Source organism: Miniopterus schreibersii (assembly GCF_964146895.1).
Source record: "Miniopterus schreibersii genome assembly, chromosome: 6".
Lineage (NCBI taxonomy): Eukaryota > Metazoa > Chordata > Mammalia > Chiroptera > Miniopteridae > Miniopterus > Miniopterus schreibersii.
In genome coordinates this window covers 42,580,173-42,604,109 of record NC_138107.1, presented here as the reverse complement: position 1 = coordinate 42,604,109, position 23,937 = coordinate 42,580,173, and the positions used below count along the sequence as shown (strand labels likewise).

The 23,937-nt window shown below is 41.4% G+C and overlaps 2 protein-coding genes across 5 annotated transcripts in view; one reads left to right on the top strand and one right to left on the bottom strand.

Annotated features, from left to right (window-relative positions):
* The window catches only part of CASP8AP2 (caspase 8 associated protein 2), a 30,905-nt gene extending 21,966 nt beyond the window's left edge, over window positions 1-8,939 (bottom strand). The window contains exon 1 of one of the 4 annotated variants that reach the window (XM_081140135.1): window positions 8,856-8,939. The gene's annotated coding sequence lies outside the window, so the exon portion shown is untranslated. Of the gene's footprint in view, window positions 1-8,716 lie in introns of all 4 variants that reach the window. The other 3 variants (XM_081140133.1, XM_081140134.1, XM_081140136.1) reach the window with 3 other exon arrangements.
* Window positions 8,940-12,359: 3,420 nt separating this feature from the next.
* The window catches only part of MDN1 (midasin AAA ATPase 1), a 131,757-nt gene continuing 120,179 nt past the window's right edge, over window positions 12,360-23,937 (top strand). Inside the window, exons 1-2 of the mRNA XM_081139934.1 lie at window positions 12,360-12,599; window positions 16,369-16,595. Of these exons, the coding sequence (XP_080996060.1) occupies window positions 12,498-12,599; window positions 16,369-16,595 (329 nt within the window). The 5' untranslated portion in view covers window positions 12,360-12,497. The remainder of the gene's footprint in view (window positions 12,600-16,368; window positions 16,596-23,937) is intronic.

The window sequence follows — 23,937 nt, the reverse complement described above, 5'->3', positions numbered from 1 at the left end:
ATCTGATATTCTCTATTCTGCCAGTTAAACTTTATGAATGTTGACTAAGGTCAATGAACTATGGCCACTGTGGCTACTTCGAGTTATTAAGGGTAACTGTGCCTACATAATTCTGCTCCCACCAACTGAGACATACACTTACCAACAGCCAGGTGCATTTATTATCAAATCCAATTATGTTTGTTTCCTTATTTTTCTAAGTAACAGTATGATTAAATATTATATTACACCAAAGGGAGTTATTTTCCAGTGAAAACTAGGCTGAATGTTTTAGAAGAGGTGAATAGAAAGACATACACAATTGCTTGTCAAATCAATCAAGAGATAACCCAAAATAGTGGAAGAGAAAATCTAGTCTACACTCAGATTGATTACAAGTATCTCTACTTTAATGAAAAAGTGCTAGAAATCATAAGCAATGTCATGGGTGTGGTTTATGGAAGAAAGATGTCAGAACTCTAATCACTGGATTTATACTAAAAAAAAGAAAAAGTCATGGTTCTATCACAAGAGATACAATTTATATTATTCTTTTAAATAAATTTAAGTATGTACTGTTTATCTTCATTCCCCCATGCCCCATTCCAACAATATTTTCCAATTCGCTGATTTAATGAACTGCTATATTATATAGCAATTAAATGGCATAATCACATCTGGCAAATATCACAACTGACTCTTGATAAATCAAGAACTCACTGGAGCAGAAATTTATAGGCTATCTAATAGTAATAATCTACTACTAGTTGTAAGCTATGCCATGGAAAAGGAAGCACCAGTCAATGGGTTTTTTACAGAATGAAGATCAGTTAAGCTAATGATTTGGTTAACAGAGACCAAACGTATCAGAGTTTTCATGGCAAATTGTTTCACAGGTTTAGATTTACTGTTGGCAGTTATTACCTTAAAAAAAAATTTCTACCTGGTCTAGTAAGTTAAAACTGGGGGGAAAAACACAAGAGAACTGACGAATCCTGGATCTTTTGTCCCTCATCTGTCTTAAATATTTCTCCAACTTTCTGTGGAACCATTATCTCCGCACCTTAATCTCTAGACCTCGCACCACCGAAGCTATTTTTTTAATTACTTACAAATTTAAGAGAAAGTGACTGCTCATTTATTAGTCATATCATATGTTGTATGAAGAGTTCTTCAAAATTATTTCTGAGAATAGTATATACAATAATATAGTCCTGGCTGGGTAGCTCAGTTGGTTAGAGCATTGCCTTGACACCCCAAGGTTGCCGGTTCAATCCTCAGTCAGGGAACATACAAGAATCAACCAATAAATGTATAAAAGTGGAACAACAAATTGATGTTTCTCTCTCTCTTCCTCCTTCCTCTCTCTCTAAAATCAATCAATCAATAAAAAGAAGTTACATATGTGGTTTCTCACTATGTACACAAAAAAGTTAAAGGAACTTGGCAATTATCATGACTATCAATTCCAAATCCACCCTTCTGAGATAATGGAGGTGGGCCTACTACATATTTCTCCTTTGCTAACTGGCACAATGGTAAGGCTTGTTGGTTGAGTGTGCTGGAGGGACACTGGAAAGGAAGGAGGTTTCTCTTCCTATTGTCAGTGTGCCTTACTGTTTCTCCTTCAGAGAGCATGCTTTCCTTAGTATTCTGTTTGTGTAGCAAAGTTTCTCCAGCACTAGGTTCCTGCAGAACACTAGTTTTCTACATGCTTGCCTCCTATAACTAAGGTTTCTATTACAACAAGCTCCCATAGGATACAGCTTCCTTCTGCTAGGCTCATAGAGAGGGCAGCTTCTCGAATTCTTAGATCTCACAGGCATGTGACACCCAGGAGCATCCAGGAGCTTCCCTATGCACTTCCTCTGCCAGATTGAAAGCAGTGTCATCAGGAAGGGAATTAGCTACCTCTCCGCCATCCAGTTAGCCCCAGTCATGCTCTTCCCAACGAGGGGGAGACAGCTCTTCTTTATATGATCTATCTCAACCCGACTGACCTGGGAGTAAATCCCTCCCATTGACTTGCCAACAGAAATCAACAGCCCTCGGGAAGGGGGAGGGTGCACCTGGAGTGCCCAGCTTGGGTGACTGGGGAGGCTGTGCCACTGGACCCTACAGGACACCTACTATATTAGGCCGCTCTACCAAGCCTGGGAGATGCAGCAGCTGTACCTAATACATAGAAATAAACACAGGGAGGTTGCCACATCGAGGAGACAGAGAATCATGTCCCAAATGAAAGAACAAAACTCCAGAAAAAGAACTAAACAAAATGGAGACAAGCAATCTATTAGATGCAGAGTTCAAAACACTGGTTAAGGATACTCACTGAACTTACGGGAAGAGTAGATGAACCTAGAGAGAACTTCAACAGCATTAAAAAACGACATGGAAACCATGAAAAAGAACCAGTGAGAAATGAAGGATACACTAACTGAAATGAAGAATAATTTACAGGGAATCAACAGTAGAGTAGATGAAGCTGAGAATCAAATCAGCAATTTGGAATATAAGGGAGCAAAAAACACCCAATCAAAACAGCATAAAGAAAAAAGAATCCAAATAAATGAGGATAACATAAGGAGCCTCTGAGACAACTTCAAGCTTACCAACATTCACATCATGGGGATAATGGAAGGAGAAGAGAGATAGCAAGAAATTAAAAACCTATCTGAAATATAATGACAGAAAGCTTCCCCAACCTGTTGAAGGAATAGACATACAAGTCCAGGAAGCACAGAGAGTCCCAAACAAGATGAACCGAAAGAGGTGCACATCAAGAGACATAATTAAAATGCAAATGGTTAAATAAAAAAATGCAAAAGGTTAAAGACAAAGAGAAAATCTTAAAAGTAGCAAAAGAAAAGCACTTCATTATCTATAAGGGAGCTTCCATAGACTTCCAGCTGATTTCTCAACAGAAACTTTGCAGGCCATAAGGAATGGCAAGAAATATTCAAAGTGATGAAAAGCAAGGACCTACAACCAAGATTACCCAGCAAAGCTATCATTTAGAATCAAAAGACAGATAAAGAGCTTCCCAAACAAGAAAAAGCTAAGGAGTTACCACCAACAAACCAGTATTATACGAAATGTTAAAGGATCTTCTGTAAGAAGAAAAAAAAAAACAAGAAATGGCAATAAATACGTATCTATCGACAACTGAATCTAAAAAATAAAATAAACAAGCAGAACAGAAACAGACTCATAGATCAAGAGAACATAATTTTATGGTTGCCAGATGGGAGGGGGGGGTTGGCAGATGAATGAAAAAGGTGAAAGGATTAAGAAGTACTAGTTACAAAATAGTTAAGGGATGTAAAGTACAGCATAGAGAATAAGTCAATAATATCCTAATAATTATGTATGGTGTCCGATGGGTTCGAGATTTATCAGAATGATCACTTGCTACGTTATATAATGTCTAATCACTGGGATATACACTTGGAACTAATATAACATTGTAGGTCAACGGTAATTGAAAAATAAAAATTTTTTTAAAAATGAAAAAAGCTATCTTCATCTTTTTCTTGAGAAAAAGACTTGTATTTATTGAGCTATTTTACTTATTAGGAATTTAACATCTTAACTGTGCCAATAGTTAATGAAAATTGTTACTGTTCCTGTTGGTGCATGGGTAGGTAGGTTTTGAGTATTCTGCCTTTATTTTTCCCATAAATCTGTTTTAGTGAGTTGCAGAACTAAAGATAGTTCAAGAATGCATGTAACATGACAGCAGAAATGTCTGTGCTTGCATTTCCTGATATATGCCATGTACTTCAACTCCCGGTATCTTGCTCATTCTGTTTCTTTACCTGGATTGCTCACCCCCTTCCCAAACCTAGTTACCATAAAAGAGAAGACCCTTTTCTACAGACAAAATTTATCCCCATTCCTTTATTCTACTGATACAATAAACCCATTATTACTACATTTAGCAACCTCTATTGCAATTGTTTGCTTTTTGAAGTTGTTCTTATACTTTCGCATGTATCAGAAACACCTGGAGAAATTAAAACACGACTGATGGGCTTCATCCCCAAAGTTTCTGATTCAAAGGTTTGGAGTGAGGCTTGAGAATTTGCTTTTGTTGTTGTTGTTAATCCTTACCTAAGGATATTTTTTCCATTGACTTTTAGAGAGAGTAGAAGGAAGGGAGGGAGGAATGGGGAAGGGGGGAGAGAAAGAAAGAAAGAAAGAGAGAGAGAGAAACATGGATGTGAGAGAGACACACATTGATTGGCTGCCTCCCTTGTGTGCCCCAACTGAGGATGGGGATAAAATTTGCAACCCAGGTGCATGCCCTTGACCGGAGATTGAACCCAGGACGCTTTGGTGTGCAGGCCAACACTCTAACCACTGAGCAACACTAGCCAGGGCTCCTTTTTTTAAAGTTTTTTTTATTGATTTTGAGAGAGAGAGAGGAAGGGAGAGGGAGAGAGAAACATCAATGTGAGAGCAAAACATCAACTGGCTGCCTCCTGCACACCCCCTACCAGGGACCGAACCAGTAACCCTTCAAAGGATAGGACAATGGCTAGCGAACTGGGCCACATCAGCCAGGGCAAGAGCTTTTTTCTAAAAAGCTCCCAGGTTATATGGCTGCTCCAAGGACCACACTTTGAGAACTACACTTTTAGATCAGTGCTGTCTAAAAGAACTTTTTACAATGATAAAAATGTTCTATATCTGAACTGTCCAATATGGTAACTACTACCCATATGTGGCTATTGAGTACATGAAATATGCACAGAACGACTGAGTGTATTAGCTTCCTATTGCTGCTCTAACAAATTACTACAAACTCAGTGACTTCACCACCACATATTTATTATTTTAGTCTCATTTACCATGAAAAGCTCAGAAAGGATTTCACAGAGCTGTGGTTATTACAATTTCAATAACACTTACCTAGCTCCAAATGCTTATAAAAATGTATTTGAGCCCGGCCGGGCGTGGCTCAGTGGTTGAGTGTCGACCTAGGATCCAGGCTATCAGGGTTCGATTCCCGGTCAGGGCACATGCCCGGGTTGTGGGCTCGATCAATGACTCTCTCATCATTGATATTACTATCTCTCTCTCCCTCTCCTTTCCTCTCTCTGAAACCAATAAAGATATATTTTTTTTTAAAAAGGTATTTGAATACTTTGTTCCTAAGGAGAGGAATTCCTGGATATCAATCTTTTCTACAACTGCAAAAGAAAAATTTATCTCTTTGGGTTAAATACTTGTCAGGCAAACACAAGGGGGTAGGAAAAAAGAGCAAGTACTGCCACAAAAAGTAGGGGTACCAGCTTAGATTTACATACTCCTCTGTTGCTCCTTCAGAATACAGAAAAAGTTGAAACTGTCTATACTAAAATATAGCCCAAAAGTCAGCAGTAAGATGCTAAAGTTAAAGGTAAACACATTCCTTTAAGTCCAAGCCCAAAGATCATCTTTCCATCAACATCTGTCACCTCCAGACCCCTCTACTGCTTTGAGTAGCATTAGCATTTCCTAATAGCCTACTGATTCTCCTCTGCAATGTGTCTCCCATTTATCCTCATTCTTGCCACTTGAATTTGTTTTGGGCTCCCACTATAGCTATCTATGTCCTCTCCAAATACATGCTATACACAACTGTTGGGTTAGTTCTTCTAAAGCAATCTTGCTCATATCACTTCCTGCTCAAAAACTATCCATTACTTCCCAATGTCTAATGAATAAAATCCAAACTCTTCTCTGATATAACCTGGTGCCTTCCTTTCCAGCCCCATCATTCATTATCCCAAGGTTTTCAAAATCCCAAGGTTCAGTGAATTCCTGTTTGCAAACACAATTCCTGACAGCATCTCCCTACCACATCTATCTATGAGCTCATAAGCAAGTCTCGATGTGAATATCCACAGGTTAGAATGTGAAAATAAGGTTCTAGAAAAGTCACGTGATATATTACACAATTAAAATACTTGGACTTCATCCAGTAGGGAATGGGGGAACCACCAAAGGTTTTTAAAGCAGAGCAATACCATGATCAAATGTACACTTCAGAAATTTAACTCTAATAAGAAAAATATAGAAAATGTTAGTGGCAAGGAAGATAGAAAAAGCCATTATAACAGTGTCAAAGACAATGAGGGGTGACTAAATTATTAGTAGTGGAAATAAAGACAAGAAGCAGATCAGCGAGATTTCTGTGGCAGAATCGAAAAGATTTAATGGAAAGTGTATTCAAATGTCCATTCTTGACCACTTCAAAACCATTGCCTGAGTTCTCTTTTCCAAATACAAATCTAATCACAATCCCTCATCTGCTTAAAACCTTTCAGTGCTTTCTGCTGATTTTAGGTTTAAAAAAATTTTTTGTCACAATTCTTCTTACAAAACCCTGAGTGACCTGGCCTCTGCCCACCCCTCCAGTGTTGGTCTACACCACTCTCTCCCATTCCCCAGCAGTCTTTGCTCTGATCATATTGTCCTTTTTTTAGCTCCTTGAACATGCTATTTGTTCCTTCCCACCACAGGGTCTCTGTAGAGAGTGCTTTTTTCTTGAAGTTCTACCTTCAGTAATTCATCTTTGATATTTTTGCCTAAGTAATGTTTGAGCCTTCCCTAACCTCTCTCCCCACTAGGTCAGGCCCTCTGTTAAATATTCTTATACCACTGTGTCCATTTTCTATATGGCCTCTTTTCAGTTTATGATTATATTTTTAGTGGTATTCCTGGTAAAATGTTCATCTCACCCACTGGACTATTAAGTTCCATGAAGACTAGGACAGGCTTTGTTCTATCCACCACTGTATCCCCAGCTCTCAGCACAGGGCCTGGCAGGTTGGTAGGTGACTGAATTAATGAAATTCCTAATTTAGTAAAAGACAGCTCTGAGGTTCCTAGCTTTGATAACAAAGTAGTCATGCTTTTAACTGAAATGGAGAACCAAAGAAGACATCCAGATGAAGATGTCCCATACATAGCTGGAAACAATAGTAGAGAAAACAAGACATAACTGGTACAGTTGAGATTACTCTCTTCAAATCACGATTGTCCTGGAAAGGAAGGGAGGAGAAAGAGGAGGAAGGATTATATACCAACATCTCCTGGGAAGAAGAAGAGAAAGAGGAAGAGGAAGAGGAAGAGGAAGAGGAAGAGGAAGAGGAAGAGGAAGAGGAAGAGGAAGATGGGCTTTTGCAAATTTGCTCTCACTTCCCCCAGTTGAGGATCTCAATACACAATGAGAGCTGACACTGATAGGAATGTTGTACCTATGAAAAGTATAGAGGTGCCCGACTGGTGTGGCTCAGCAGTTGAGCATCGACCTACGATCCAGGAAATCTGGGTTCGATTACCAGTCAGGGAATAGACCCAGAATGCAGGCAAGACCCCTAGCAAGGGATGTGCAGGAAGCAGCTGATCAATGACCCTCTTTCATCATTGATGTTACTATCTCTCTCTCTCTCTTCCTCTCTCTGAAATAAATAAAAATATATATTTTTTTTTAAAAAGATAAGTGTAGAGGCAAAATTTTAAACACTGAGAAACACAATAGTGAAAGAAAAGAATTGCAGGCTCAGTCATAATCTTTTGAGGAACAATTCCAACAAATTCAGAAGTGAAGGTGAAGCAAATGAGAGAAGGATCACCTAGCACTGTGATACAACAATGCCTTTAAAAGAGTCTAAAGGAATTTAAAAAAAAAAAAAAAAATGAGAATGCAATAAGCATTTGTAGAGAAAAATAGGAAAAAGCCAGAGGAGAGGGAGTGCACTTTGAGGCTCATGGGAAAGGCTAAATTTAATACAGCAAGATCCCTGAAGAATATGTAAGAGTAAATAACAACAAACACTACATATACTGAAAACTACATGCCAGACACTGTTCTAAATATTCTAAATACATTATTAAATTACTTTAATCCTCCACAAATCCTATGAGATATATACTACCATTCTTTTTCCTTTTTACAGGTGAGTAAACAGATACAGATGATTAAGAAACTTACCCCAACGTTAAACAACTGGTAAGTGGCAGGTCTGGGATTGGATCCCAGCTTTGTCTCCAAAGCCAGGTGACAAAGTCAAGAATATTCATTAGAGAGACGTGCCTAATTTTTTTTTAAAGGGGGCCATTTCCTTGTAAAATGGCAAGAAATGCTAGGAGATAACTGGGATAGGGGAGGAGGGAATTCTTTCCCTGAATGTCTCTGTCCCCCTCCAAAGAGGCGCTGAGTGAGATGGGGAAGCGGCATTGAGGAGTGGGAAAAGTTTGGAGCTGGAGCTGTAAAGAATGGAAAAGACCAGAAAAGAACTTGGGAAAGACCAGGGAAGCATCAGAGTCAAAGCCAACTTGATCCCTGAAGCATTTATCCTGAAATTCTGCGAATTCTACATTAACATCTGAGTTAGGGCCTACGACGTGTCATGGTTCTAAGCACTATGGAAATCAAGAAAATTCTCTGGGTCAAAACAATCTCAGAAACCACCACCATCAATGACCACCTGACACTTACGAAAACCCATTCCTCCAAAGAATCCCATCCGAAAGCCTTTAAGACTACGTTCCAAGACGAGATTGTTTTGGGGGGAACCGGAATGGGGCGGAAGGAGCAGTTTTAAGTGCTACCCCAACATACGTTCGCCCCCAGCACCAGCCTGGACCATCTCCAGGGAGGAGAGGGACGCGTGTGCGAGCCCAGAAGCTGCAGCCCAGGGCGACGGGAACCCGTCTACCCGTGGGCCCCGGACATAAGGCTCACCCACCCCTCACCGACTCCGCCGCTCTCTTCGACTCCGTGGCTCCCCGGACGCCGCCGGCCTCCGCTCCGGGCACTACTTCGCCATGTAGTCTCTTCCCCAGCAGCCCCGTACGGACCGGACTGTCGGGAATTTACCCACCCTGCCTGGCCCAAAATAGCCCGGAATCCTTTCGGTGCAACGAGGTCTCCCTGGCATTTCTGCCAATGCCGGAGCGCAACCAGGTCGCGGAGGCGGGACTGAGCGCCCACGGCCAATCAGGACAGACGCAAAGCACGTCCCGGCGCACAGAACTAGTTCCCGCCGTCGGCAGGGGAAAAAAACCCAACACGGTTTGGCGCCAAACTCCAGTAGTCTACAGGGTCGGCGGAAGGGAGAGGGGGCGGGGCCGGAGCTGGCGGGGAGAGAGACCGAGGGGAGCTTCCCTACGGAAGGGGTGGAGCCTCGACCAGGGCGGGGTCTGGGAAAAGCTCTTTTAATGAAAGGGAAAGTAAACTATGAGGTCTTGTATTTATTTGGTCCTTCTTTCCAAAAATTCTGTTTCGTATCAACCACATTCTAGACATGGTGCTGGACGCTGGCTCAATAACGATGAATAAGCGCTGTTCCTGGCCCTCAGACGCTGTCCTGGATGATGGGCGAACAACTTAGCCCAGGGTGTTGGGAGCTTTGAGGAGGCGTAGGAGTCGAATAGTGGAGCGGGAGAGAGCTTTTATAGAGGGTAAAGTACCCGAAGAGCCTAACAGAGCCTACAGGAACCTGAGGTGAGGGTAGGGTTCAGCCTCCGGAGGCGGAGCCTGCGCCCACAGACTGGTGAGGAAGTAAAACAAAGCCAACTTCCTCGGCTACTTCATCTGGGGATCTTGATCTTCGTCTTGACCCCCAGCCATTTCCTCCAGTTTGTTCATATTAACAACTTGCAAGTTCATATCAACTTATCACATATTTATGATTTTCTAAAAGACCTCCCATTTGGAAGAATATGTTTTGGGAGAAAACTGGCTTCCTAGATTCTCCCCCAACCAGCTTAGCTTCTAAGAAGTTAGACACTTAGGCATTCCAGGTATTGGAGACTGGGAACCAGTAAAGGGTTGCAACCACAAGGCCTTCATTGTTGCTGAAGCAGAAAGGCTGGAGGGGGAAGCAGGAGTCAGACCTTGAAAGGCCATATATATGTCAAAGAGCTTGGAATTTACCTTTAAATAATGAGGCATGGGGACCACTGAAGGATTTTAAGCTTGAGGTTGTCATGATCTGATTTGCTTTTTTTTTTTTTTTAATCCTCACCTGAGGATATTTTTATCATTGCTTTTCAGAGGGAGTGGAAGAGGGGGGGTGGGGAGAGAAACATTGATATGAGATACAAATCAATTGGTTGCCTCCTGCATGTGCCCCAACCCAGGCTGGAGCCTGCAACGTAGGTACCTGCCTGAAATTGAACCTAGGACCCTTCAGTCTGTGGGACGACAGTCCAACCACTAAGCCAAACCGGCCAGGGCCTGATTTGCATTATTAAGACCCTTTGGCCTTGAGAAGGAGGATTCTGAAATGCTCTTGTAGTGATCCAGGCTACAGAAAATGAGGATCTGAAGGAGATGGTAAGAAAGGGGATAGATTTTAGAATATTTAGGAAATAACATCAACAAAACTTAGTAAATGATTGAATGTTGGCTTTCAGCATAGTGTTTATCAAAAAATATTTATTGAGAATATAACATATATATTTCAAAAATAAGAAAAGGTTTCCCAAAAAATTCTTCCAGAAAAGTGACCTTTAAAGTCTCTCATTTCACTGGTACACCCTTAAATACTTTACATTGAATAAAAAGTAGTGATTGGTTTTTAAATATTCACTTGGAAAGATCTTAATCAGTGCCAATTTGGGAAACTTATAGAAGTCAACTGAAGAAATCAGTATTTTCGTAAAGGAAACAAATACGTGTTTTATGGAGTCTGAACTCACAATTGCAAATTGCTTTAAAAAAAAAGCAATTCCTGTCTTGGCTCCGTCAACTAGCATGGCTCCGTGGTTGAACATCTACCTATGATCCAGGAGAACCCAGTTTGATTCCAGGTCAGGACACACATGCCTGGGTTGCAGGCTCCATCCCCAGTAGGGGGCATGCAGGAGGCAGCCAATCAACGGCTCTCTCTCATCATTGATGTTTCTCTCTCTCTCCCTCTCCCTTCCTCTTGCTGAAATCAATAAAATATCCTCAAAAAATATAAAATCCTCAAAAAAACCAAAACAGATTAACAAGAGAAAAACACAGAAATTTAGTAACATGTATACTTCATATATACATGGGAAATAGCCCGGGAAAAAATAATTAACTATGCAAGTGAGGGTCATTTTCATCCATTGTCCTTTGTCAGCAGGGAACCCTCTCAATCTTTTTGGAATTTTAAAAATATTATTTATTTGGAAATGTTTTCTACCCTTTTCACAGTTCATTCATTCTGGAAGTTCTGTGTTGAGTCTGAGTTCCCCCAGAAGCAAAGATTCAAACTCTAGAAAAAATATTCAAATTTAAATACATTTTTAAAAGATTTAATCAACGCAATACAGTGTATGATGATGTGTTGTGGAATTTTGTTAACCAGTGTCACCCCAATAAATTCAAAAAAAAGGGGGGAAAATGTTGAATCATAGTACCCTATAGGCTTGTTGTTGGAGATCTGCCCATGTCAGTACAGAAACATCTACCCCCTTTTAAAACACTTTTTAGAGGTATAATTTACACAAAGTGCACAAATCTTGTGTGCAGTTGGTTTTGCTTTATCATCTACCAGAATAACCACCACCCAGAGCAAGATAATGAAACCTTTCCATTGCCCTAAGAAGTTCCTTCAGGCCCCTTTGCAATTAGTAACACCAAAAGCAACCATTAGCCAGACTTTATCATTATTTTGGCTTGTTCTTGAAGTTCATGTAAGTGTATTTTTAACTTTATGTACTCTTCTACTCCACTCTTTTAAAAATATTTTTAGAGAGAAACATTGATTTGTTGTTCCACTTACTTATGCATTCATTGGTTGATTCCTCCTGTATGTGCCCTGACCAGGAAAGAACAGACAACGCTGGCTTATCAGGAGGACCCTCTAACCAACTGAGCTACCCGGCCAGGGCCCACTCTATCTACTCTTTTTAATGGTTTCAGAATGTTCCATAAAGCATGTATCAGACTTTAAACATTCCCCAACTGAACACCTATTTCCAATATATGCTGCAAGGGGCGTGACTGTCATACTTGTGTGCGAATTTCCATAGGCTAGAGGTCTAGAATTGCTGGATCCCAGATGGAGGAATGTTTCTCTTTCATATCCTATCTTTTTGCGTGTTGAGGCACGGGGAGGCACTGTGGGCTGAAAACTACACGTCTCCCTCGCTCCTCCATCTTGGCAAAATCTAGTCTCGTCGTCCGGCTGCGCGTCGCCTCCGGCCTTTCCATCACTAAGCCCGGGACCCGGTTCGCGTCAGCTCTCCCTGCTTGGATTCCCCTCTTGTAACTGGCGCAGTAGTGACGCCAGGCGTTTCCGCTGCCTGGGGCGCGGGGGCGGGCCGTTCCCTCGTCGCCGTCGGCGTCGCGGACTGATGACGCAAGTGCCGCGTGCTCCCCCCACGTGTGCTGCAGCTCTCCCGGTGCCTGTAGAGCTGCTGCGGCCGCGCTTCCGGGGGGGGCGTAGTTGGTAGCAGCTCGGGCTCGGGAACCTCGGCCGCTTTGGACCTCTGAGCGTGAAGCAGGGAGCTCTGTCGTTGCCCCGGGTAGAGGACCCGCGGTCATGGAGCACCTTTTGCTGGAAGTGGCGGCAGCGCCGCTGCGTTTAATCGCTGCCAAGAGCGAGAAGAGCCGCAGCGAGCTGGGCAGGTTCTTGGCCAAGCAGGTAAGAACCAGAGCGAGAGGGAAAACGCCCGGCGGACCCCGCTGCCCTCCTCGCGCGTGCCCCGCGGCCCTGCGTGGTGACGCGCAGCTTTAAGGGGACAGAGAAGCAGCGTCTTGTCATTCTGGCCCCCTCCCCAGGCTGGCCGGTGGCGGAGGCGTCGGCACGTGTTTGAGGAGATTGGAAAGAGCCTTTGTTTTTTATTTGGGAGAGCCTTCCCTTTTTTTTCTCCACTGACTTACTCCATGCGGTGCTCTGACCCCGTGTGGCAGACATGGCTTTCGGAAAGAAATGTGGCTTATTTTTCTGTAATTGAGGTGGAAGTCTGCCCTTTTGCCATGTGTTTTACTTAAGTGTCCCGGGTCCAGCCGCCTCTGTTCGTTTGGGTGAATGTTTTTCCTTTTTGCCCTGTCCCTTCTTTTCGGCCTTTTGACTAGTATTGATTGCGTCCCTGCTGTGCCTAAGGCAGTGTGGTTTTGTGGGGAGACATAAATAAATCCGCTACGGTGTCTACCCCCAGGGAATCTAACATTTGTTTTTGAAGGCAGTTCATGAACAGAAAACACCTGAAGGAAAAAGCTAGACAGTGCTAACTGCATGATACCATAGTAATTATGAGGTAAATTAGAATTTTCTGGGAAATGGGTGTTTGGCCTTTTAAGAGCCTTTTCTCGTTGACTTCCCTCCCACTGCTCCCCTCCAGCTCCCCCACCCCATCTGAGTTTGGGACCCTTACCACGCATTTTTTTAACTTTTCATTTTAATTTCCTATTTTATGCTTCTCCACCCCCAGTATCCATTACCTTCAAAACAGATTCCCCACCCCACCCCAAACTCCAGTATTTAGAACTTATTCAGTAACAAATGTCTTTATATCTCATTGCTTAGGAGGCTGTGGCAGTATTTTGAGTCGGGAGCGGCAGGGAACTAACGTGAGAGGTATTTCTGTTTGGAAACAACACATTAAACGTGTGAAGCAAAGAGGAGGGAGTGGAAAATTTCCCTGGCATTTCTTCTGGCCTATGAGCCCCCAGTGAAGGGAATCACTAACAATTGGGGAGGTCTAGAAGGAAAACTGATTTTTGGTGGGCTGGAGTAAGGAGAGAATCATTTTAAATGAGCTGAGTTTGTGACAGGCTCCTGAATTATGGATTGCTGCTAGAGGTGTGTTTTGTTTTTTCCTTGTAAATGGGCTTTAGAATTTAGAGCAGAGGTTCTGAATCTAGGGATCATGGACAGCAACAGGGGATTTATAATTCCACACCACTACGTGGATGCAAAATTGGTGTTTATGTATTGGGAGTAGCGTGGGAAAATGGTTTGTAGCCTTTACAAGATGAGGTTTTAGAGAATCTGACACAGTATAGTGTGAGAACCACTAATGTAAATTCTGAGACTGTATTGGTAATACTGTTGGAACCTCTTTGCCTTCCTTTTCTTTGCCTCACAGTCTTCAAATTCTGTCCTGTCTCAGATATGTCTGTCAGGTTTCTTTCCATTTCAGAGAAGAGGTGATTGTGTTGTCATTTGATTTTTATCCAGTTTTTGGAAACAATGATTTTTATTGGGAAGTAAAGAAATTTGAAATACTGGTTCTCATTTGAGTTTGGGATCTGAATTAAGAATTTTTTAGGATTGTGCTTCCTTCTGTGATCCTTATTTAAACTGGAGACATTATCCTCTCTATCCAGTCATATATTATAGAGAACTGAGGGTCCTCAACATTTCATTTTTTTTTCTTCACATATAGCCAAGTTCACCTGATGTGACTTTCTCAGTATTGAATCTGTTCCTTTTCATTTCTACTACTGCTACCATCCTACAGTTCTACTCCAATTCCAGTGTATGGGTTTTCCAGCACCCCCAAGCAGTTCTCAGACACCCGCAGTGTGTCCTGCAGTTTACCTGAAGTCTAACATTTTCTACCTGAAGATAGGTTCAGATCCCACAGGTTAAGGGCTCAGTCCTATAAGACTGCCTTTCTACTCTCACTTCAGATGCTGATTGCAACACCAGGTTGTTCTCTTTTAACCCTCACCTGAGGATTTTTTTTCCCTTTCTTTTCAGAGAGAATGGAAGGGAGGGAGGGAGAGAGGGACAGACAGACAGACACCCCCACCCCCACCCACATACATCGATGTGAGAGAGACACATTGACTGGTTCCCTCCTGCATGCACCCCAACCAGGGTGTGGGATTGAGCTTGCAACTGAGGTACGGGCCCTTCAGTCTGCCAGCCGATACTCTAACCACTAAGCCAAATGGGCTAGGGCTCTAGATTTCCTTTTGAAGAAAAAGTTTATTAAATAATGCCCTCTCTGGAGGTTTTTCTCTAACTCACAAGTGTCCATTTTAATAACATGTCTAGGACAGTTATGTTTGTTTTTATTTATTTTGTAGATGATGTATTTTTTTTCTTCACATTGTAACCACTTACTATATTTTTATTTTTATATTTTAAAAATACACTTTTAGAAGAACTTATTTATAGGGACATTCAGCAGTTGAAAATGTGAGGTCATGCCCCTGTATATCATGATCAAATCTGTTAAATTTGCTTGCCTCCATTTTTATGAACTCCTTTGGATGACTCCTATGAACAGCAGAACTAATATTGATAAAACTTGTTTTAAGATAACATTCTTTCCCCATCAGTGCTTTGTTCAAAATTAGATGTTTTTTTTAAGAGAATGCTCAATAATTTGGGAGACTGTAAGAGCTCAGGTGTAAGGTGACCTTTTCAGAATGAAACTTTGTAAAAAATTGTTATGTTTTTGCATATGGTATTTAGGTTGTGTTCAAGCTGCACTCTTGTAGATAACTGTTTAGTGTGAAACTCCTTAGGATAAATTTATGGTATTGGACTTCCTGGGTCAGAGAGTATGTTGCTTTGGCCGGCAGCAAGGGTTGTAGAGTCCTGCATGCATACTAGTCACATGTGACCTTTTACACTCTTTATAGTTTTCCCTATTATGGTTATGTACATTCAGCCCAGGGACTAGAATTTTGTGGTCTATTTCATCTTGCATATCAAAGTGTGGTTGTCTGCTTTGGATCTGTTTTAGGGATAGCCTTATTTATTTCCAGGAATTGATTTCTTAATCTCTATCCTTTCCTCAAGAGAGTGAGCAGTTTTGCATACTAACTGCAGTTTTCTTATTTTTTTGTTTTCACTTAATTCCTGTATTTTCCTTCAAGAGCAAAGGAGCTGGGGGAAACACTAGGTTCCCTGGGAGATTGTTGCAACCTTGAAACATAGATTGTTTTTCAGAGAAGCTGTGTAGCATTTTACATGGAATTGATATCAGTCCTTTTACTTAAACCCCAGTGGACTGATACTTATTTCTAACAGCCTTTATGCTAAATTAACTCTAATCCTCTATTGCAAAAAGCCCCTACTGTGGGTCTAAAAAATTTTTTTTTTTTTTATTCTAGAGAGGAAGAAGGAGGGAGAGAGAGGGAGAGAGAGACATAGATGTGAAAGAGGAACGTCGATTGGTTGCCTCCTGCATGTGCCCCAACCAGGGATTGAACCCACAACGTGGGTATGTGCCCATACCGGGGAATTGATCCCACCACCTTTTGGTGTACGTGATGATGCTCCAGCCAACTGAGCCACACTTGCCATGGCATCCCCACTGTGTCTTATAAGATAAACTCATTTGTAAGTCGGGAAATTGGTTATTTTTATTCCAAGCTAGAGCTCTTTGCTCTTCTGCAACAGTGCAAAGAAATATTGTTTACATAGATCTTTTGTGTGGCTTTTCTCTCAGGTATGGACACCTCAAGATCGCCAGTGTATACTGAATACCTTAGCACAATTACTTCTGGATAAGGACTACACTGTGCTGATTTGTCGCCAACTGCGCCCTATCCTTTTGGATTTGCTAGAAAGAAATGCTGAAGCCATTAAAACCGGGGGCCAGGTCAACCACGATCTACACGAACGGCTCTGTGTCTCAATGAGCAAAATCATCAGTAGCCATCCTGATGTCCTCCCGTGAGTAACAGTTTTATTCTTCACGTTTCTCATCGAGGTAGTAGAACCTGCTCTCTCCTGGGAAGTATGGAGGAGTCTGAGTTGTGAATGGGAGATGAAAAACACAGAAAGGAAAGAGAGAAGTGGTACTGTTTTATAAAAATAATCTCAGAGAATCCATTTATCCAGCTCAGTTCAGTGACCATTTACTAGGTTTCTTTTAAGTCTTGGCCATCAAGACAGAAAATTAGCCAAGATATAAGCCATGTATATTTGTTGTTTTTCACCCTCACCCAAGGATATTTTTTCCATTGATTTTTAGAGTTGCCGGGGGGGGGGGGGGGGGGGGGGGGGCGGATAAAGAGAAAGAGAAACATTGATGTGAGAGAGACACATCGATTAGTTGCCTCACATCGATTAGTTGCCTCCCACATGCACCCTGGCTGGGCCAGGAATTGAACCTGCAACCCAGGTATCTCCCTTGACCAAGAGTCGAACCCTAGACCCTTGGGTCCAAGGGCTAATGCTGTAAACATGGAACCATACTATCCAGGGCCATATAAGGCATATTTAAATGAGTTCTAGCTGAGGCTCTTAAAACATCCACTTCAGATGGATGAGATTTGTTGCTTGCTGGAGTAGCTGAAGGGTATGAGTTAGAAGAGCTCTAGGATCCTTTAGCTTTCTATAAACCTGACCGAATTAGTATGGTAAGAAGTTGTGTTTGAACTGGATTCTAATATTTCTTTTTTAGCTTGTTCCATTTCCAATTGGGCTGGTTCAGCACTCTGTAGACAACAAGGAAATTCCCCCACTCCCAGGCGGTTACCGTACTACTGCTGAACTTATTGTGTAATATGTTTCAGCCCAGAACTTCTGGGCTCAGACAAGCCTCCTGCCTCAGCTTCTGAAGCATCTGGGGCTACAGGCACATGCCACCACACATGGTTTTCTCTTCTTAATTGATAGTAAAATATGATTTGTGTGAAATAGCCCAGGGAGGTAGGAAAATGAATGTCAAAGGTTTTTTAATTGAGAAGGTAAACGGCTTTTACTCCAAACATGAATAATGTTCTTTGTACTAATAGGAGCATCTCTTGTACCCACCTCTTTGTGTGTGTGTATCCATCTCCTATGTATTAGTCTTCATCAGTACAATAAGTACACTTGGCTTTCTTGGAAGTATGATCTCTAGGTCCTTGAATGAGGGAATAAGAAAAGGCTTGGGGGAAAACCATAATTTTTATGAGCTTTTTCCCTAAAATGGGAGGGAAAAAGTAGGCCTAGTTTAATGAAACTAGAAAATATACAGCAAAGTAAAAAACAGCATCATATGTAGTAATCAGGAACACATGGTGTGGGTTGATTGAAAATTGGGATTATGCTTGACTTGGTAATCATTTAGGTGTACTTCACCGTGGTACTATTTCACGAGGTGTGCTAGTCAGTCCTGTAGGATTGGTATGTGGGTAACTTGAACCCCAGCTTCTCTTAAGGCTTTATGGTAGAGCGCTTCCAGGATCATTAAAATGATGGATTAGCTATGTCTGGTATCCCATCAGCTTCAAATTTTATGTTTTTATTAAATGAATGTGAGGCACATCCCTACTTTTTTTTTTTTTTTTTTTAAATACCAGTATTCTTGGGCTTTTTTTTTTTTTTTTTTAATATATCTTTATTGATTTCAGAGAGAGAAAGGGAGCGAGAGAGATGGAAACATCAATGATGAGAGACTCATCATTGATCCGCTGCCTCCTGCATGCCCACTGACTGGGAATCAGGCCCCACAACCTGGGCATGTGCCCTGATTGAGAATCGAACCGTGATCTCCTAGATCCTAGGTCTATGCTTAACAGCTGAGCCACGCCCGGCTGGGCCCTACTTTTCCTTATTTACGTTTTGCCAAGGCAGTATATTTTATATTTTAGTTATGCTCCTATTGTTCCGAAATGGTATAATGCAGTTAACAAAGGTGCCCATGATAGAGTAACTTAAAAACAAGCAAAAGAAAAAAAAAGCTGTGTGTAACTGATGAGTCAATGCATAATGTACAGTGGACTTTAGGTAGTGATGTGGAATGAGATTTTTATTTTTAATTTTAAGAAATGCAGCTGATTAATTTAGTGTGTGCCTCAAATTTCCATAGAGGAAAGACACCTAATGTATTAGGAATATACCTAATATACTTAGGTAAGATACATTTATTTATTCAGTAGATAAATATAGAAGGCCTCTTTTTAAGCTCTAGACCACATCATGGGGTTAAAAAAGTCAAATATAATGGGTTTATGTACTTCCAAACAATTGAATACAATATGTTAATAGAAGTGTCATCCAAATATTTAAAGGCAACAAGGAAATCATTAAAGTAACAAAAATGAGTGTGTTATCCTCTTGGAAATCAGAGAAGGTTTTGTGTTGTGGTAGATTGTGGAGGAAGAATGAAGGGAAGAGAAATGGGATGGGTATGAAAATCTAGAGACTAGACAGGAGGAACCCAGTCAAGCTAGGGTCCTCATGCCATGCCATTAATTGGTGGGCTCGCACTGCTTTCTGAGGCCCAGCTATTAACCTATTTGGGGCCTCTATGAGGTATCATGGTCGTCTTAACAAGACTTTTTTTTTCCCCTTGCTTAAGCTAGCTGTTCATTACTGCCTCCCCCTGCCCCCAATTGAGACATGATTGGTGTAAAACATTGTATAAGTTTAAGATAGATAGTGTGGTGATTTGATACACATATATATTTGAAATGTTTACCACAGTAAGGTTAGTTAACACGTCTTTCACCTAACGGTAATTACCATTTTGTTGTTATTTATTACTGTTTTTGCATATAGAATTCTTGAACACATTTTTCTACCCTTTGCCAAGTTCTTTGTCAGGATGCTGTGAGAGCACTTCTAGTCTGTTGATGCTTGCTTATTTTTTAATCCTCACCCGAGGATATTTTTTCCATTGCTTTTCAGAGAGAGAGAAACATCGATGTTAGACACATCGACTGATTGCTTCCCGTACACGCCCCAACCGGGGCTGGGGATTGAGCCTGCAACCTGGGTACTCGCCCTTGGCCAGAATTGAACCTGGGACCCTTCAGCCTGTGGGCCGACACTCTAATCACTGAGCCCGACTGGCTAGGGCGCATCTTTTCGTTCTTTGCGTTGTCTTTGGTTTGTTCCTCCTTTCTCTCTTGCTTCTCTTCTCCCCTCTGCATAGAATTTGCAAGTCTTTTTAACACACACCTCTCAACCATGACATACAAATCTTGTGGAAACTGCCCCTCATTAATAACAAAGACTATCAATCACAACAACATTTTATAGACATTTTCTCCAACCCTCAGTGGTTAGGTGTTACTCCCATTTACAGGTGAGGAGACAAGCTCAGAGATGTTAAATAACTTGCTAGAAAGTGGCAGAGTTGGAATGCAGTCCTAGGTTGGCTGCTTCTAAGGCCCGTGCATCTTTTTCTGCTTTGTGGTGCTGCCTACTCATCCTGTTTGAGGCATTCAGATATTTGTTGACTGACTCAGGTAGAGCTTGATCTTAACAGTATTTTGTATAGCTAATGATTATAATCCCAGGAAAGAATCACCCAAGTTCATTTGGATTGTATTGGATTAATTTCTTGGCTTCAGTTTTGAATTTGCTGCCATTTTGTCCTAGGGATGTGGATCCACATCTGTGCTCTCTGTCTTTGATGGGAAAGAGCAGTAATGGTTGGGCCAGCTAACAACAGCAGATAGAATTCTATGGTAGAGCATGCTCCATGTATAAGACGATATATGTATATATGGACAGTCAGTCATGTTGAAATCATGCTGGCATAGAGCAGGGTGAGGGACCAAAAGTAGTTATGCTTTTATTCACCTCTGTTTCAAACCTGTATTCAGAAGAACCATAAAGGCAATATGTTGCAATTAATTGTAGACTTTTCTCCCCCTCTGAGAATTATTTTACTTATCCTGACAGCATTTTTGTGAGGAAAAGAACATCCTCTTTTCATTACAAAAGTAACATTCAAATAATACTCAACAACACAGAATTGTAAAATGTAAAATGTTCTTTCTACCCTGAAATCCTCTCTAGTGTTTACTGCTACCAGTAGTTTGGTATGTTTCCTCCCTCGTATCTCTTCTTTTTCTCACTCTTGGCACCCACCTGGGAGTGGCACGTTAATATGTTTAAATGCACAAAATTTTTTATTTATCTTTATTGTTGAAAGTATTTTTTCCCCATTGACCCCTTCTACCCTACACCTGTTCCCCCACCCCAGGTAAATGCACACATTTTAAAAACAACTTTATTAACCACATAAGTGTATAATTCAGTGGGTTTTAGTATATTCACAGATAACGTGCAACCATCACTGCAATCAATTTTAGAACATTGGTGCACCTATTTTTAAAATAAAAATTTTAATAAAATTTAAAAGTAAATATTTGATAATACTAATTTTTATTAAAATTGCATATAATTTTTGACTTGCATCTTTGCATATCAGTAAATAAAACTTTAATAGTTGCATAGTATTTTATTCTAATCCCTTTGTTGGGCAATTAGGTTGTTTTTGAATTATTATTTATTTAAAATATATCTTTATTGATTTCAGAGAGAGGAAGGGAGAGGGGGGAAGAGATAGAAACATCAATGATGAGAGAGTCATTGATCGGCTGCCTCCTGCGCACCTCGGACTGGGGATCAAGCCCGCAACCCTGGCATGTGCCCTGACCAGGAATCGAACCTTGATCTCATGGATCCTAGGTTGATGCTCAGCTGCTGAGCCATGCCTGGCAAGGCGTTGAATTTTTGATGTGACGTTAAACATCCTTGAGCATGAAAATTTGCGGATCTGCATTGGGGATTAGGAATGTGGATTTGGAAACTGAATGGTGGTATTTTAGTAAAAGTAAATATTTGTATAGTACCATATAGTGTTTAAGTTCATAGATATACATTATCTTTTTAGCCTTTATGCTGTGGCATATTTAGGCAGTATTAATCCCATTCCAAATCTTTGGAGAGGTTAACTAAGTTGTTCTAAGTGTCAGAGCCAGAGCTGGACCAAGATCTTATTTCTAGATGCTAGAAGGAGTGTTACATTGCCCAAGTGAGTGACTCATCCAAGATTAAGTATTTAATCTTGTTGCATTTTTAGATCATATGACTTTCTCTTACCCTAGGAAAGAAACCCTTTTCCTCAGTCTTTGGGTAGGCACTATGGAAAAATCTGATCATGGTTTTCTCTGGCTAAAAATTCTTTATTGGTCCATCCATCATTACTTAGATGAGAATTTTAGAGTACTCCCTGAGTCTCTATAGAAAAGGGTGCTGTAATCAAATAAGTTTGGGAGGGAATATCATCCAGTCCACATTTTATGTACTTAACAGTGGACTGCAGTTTTTCCTCCCCACTTGCCTCGCAAGCTTAGCACCATTGCCAGTGCACTCTGCTCATTTCCCCCCTATTCTCCTCAAAAACCCCTTGGGTGAGGTAGACCACTTGGTTACTGTTATCAGCCTACATGTTTTTATATGTTGCTGCCTGCTGGTCCTAAATGTGCTGCCCCCACTAGCTGCCCATGAGCTATTGGAATACATACTAGCCTCTCATACCACAACTGCCACTTCTCTCCTCTGAGCAGTAGCTGAATATTGTAAGACCCCTTTGTCCAGTCTCCTTCAGAATATCTTTTTTTTTTTTTTTTAAATATATCTATTGATTTCAGAGAGAGGAAGGGAGAGGGAGAGGGACAGAGAGAGAGAAACATCAATGATGAGAGTGTCATTGGGGATTAAGCCTGCAAACCCGCAGCCCGGGCATGTGCCCTGACTGGGAATCGAACCCTAATCTCCTGGATCCTAGGTCGACCATCAACCGCTGAGCCACGCCCAGTTGGGCCAAAATACCTTGAGTGTTAATTTACCAAGCCTGTATTCCTGTTTGCCTGGCTTGCTTATTGAAATCCAGGCTTCCCACTGATCTCTTGAATTCTCATGTTTGTATCCTTTCACCCAGCTGACATCCAGGCCTCTTCTCGTAACCAAACCCATTCCTTGTGCCCTCTGTCTGCTCCGTAATTTGCACACCCTTCTATACTTTGCCTCTTCTCTGAATGTTCCTTTCGCCTCCTTGCCTTCACTGATTTGCGGTGGTCTTAAGGATACCGTATCCCTTTTTTTTTTAAATATACCTTTATTGATTTCAGAGAGAGGAAGAGAGAGAGAAAGACAGAAACATCAATGATGAGAGAGTCATTGATCGAGCCCACAACCTGGGCATGTTACCTGACCAGGAATCGAACCCTGATTGCCTGGATCCTAGGTCGATGCTTAACCGCTGAGCCACGCCCAGCCAGGCCCATATCCCTTTTGATACTCAGATGGAGGCTCTTTAATTTCACCCTCCACATGCCTCATGGTCAACATGTCTAGTGGGTGTCCTTTCTTTTCTGTGAATTTTTTAGGCATTCTTTCCCTATTCTGTGTAACCCTTGTCTCTATGGCATCTGCTGCCTTCTGCTTTATTTTCTGCTCCTGCTTTTTGTGATCATTGACCAATAACCAACCTCCTGGTTCTTCTTCCTTCTTTGAAGAACTTGGAAACTGGCCCACCACCTTCTTCCCCACCCCAACTTCTGTCTTCACACTTGGAATATCATACAATGTGACTGCTTTATTCCTTGACTAGCTCTTCATTCCACATACCTTGCTTACTGCACTGGTTACACCCTGGGCCTAACTTGCATCTGCACCATCCATCACCTTTGATATTACTGATTCAAATGCCCCATTCCCAGACGGCCGTCTTCTATCCCACTAGTTCACTTGTTCAGGTGCGTTTAACACTGTTCTTTCTCCTCACTGGGACTGCCAACTTTTCCTGTTTATCACCACCTTCCTGTATATATACCTTTGTATACAGTATGAAATTTTATTTTTCACATTATGATTGCTGTCTTTCTGTTAATTTATGCTCCTGTATCCATCTGTTTAGTGTCCATGCCTACCTAAAAAATTCCAACTCTTGATGAATCCACCTTCTTTATGTGGATATCCAGTTTTCCCAGCACCGTTTGTTGAAGTGACTGTTCTTTCTCCATTGTGTGGTCTTGGCATCCTGTTGAACACAAGTTGACCATATATGAGGGTTTACTTTAGTTAGACATTGATGTGAGAGAGAAATACTGATCGGTTGTCTCCCTTTCACACCCTGACCAGAGATTAAACCTGCAACCTGGGTATGTGCCCTGACGGAATGGAACCTGCGATCTTTTGGTGTATAGGACCACACTCCAGCCAACTGATTCACACCAGCCAGAGCTGGAAATTTTTTTATTTCTTCACTTTCAGCCTGTGTGTTCTT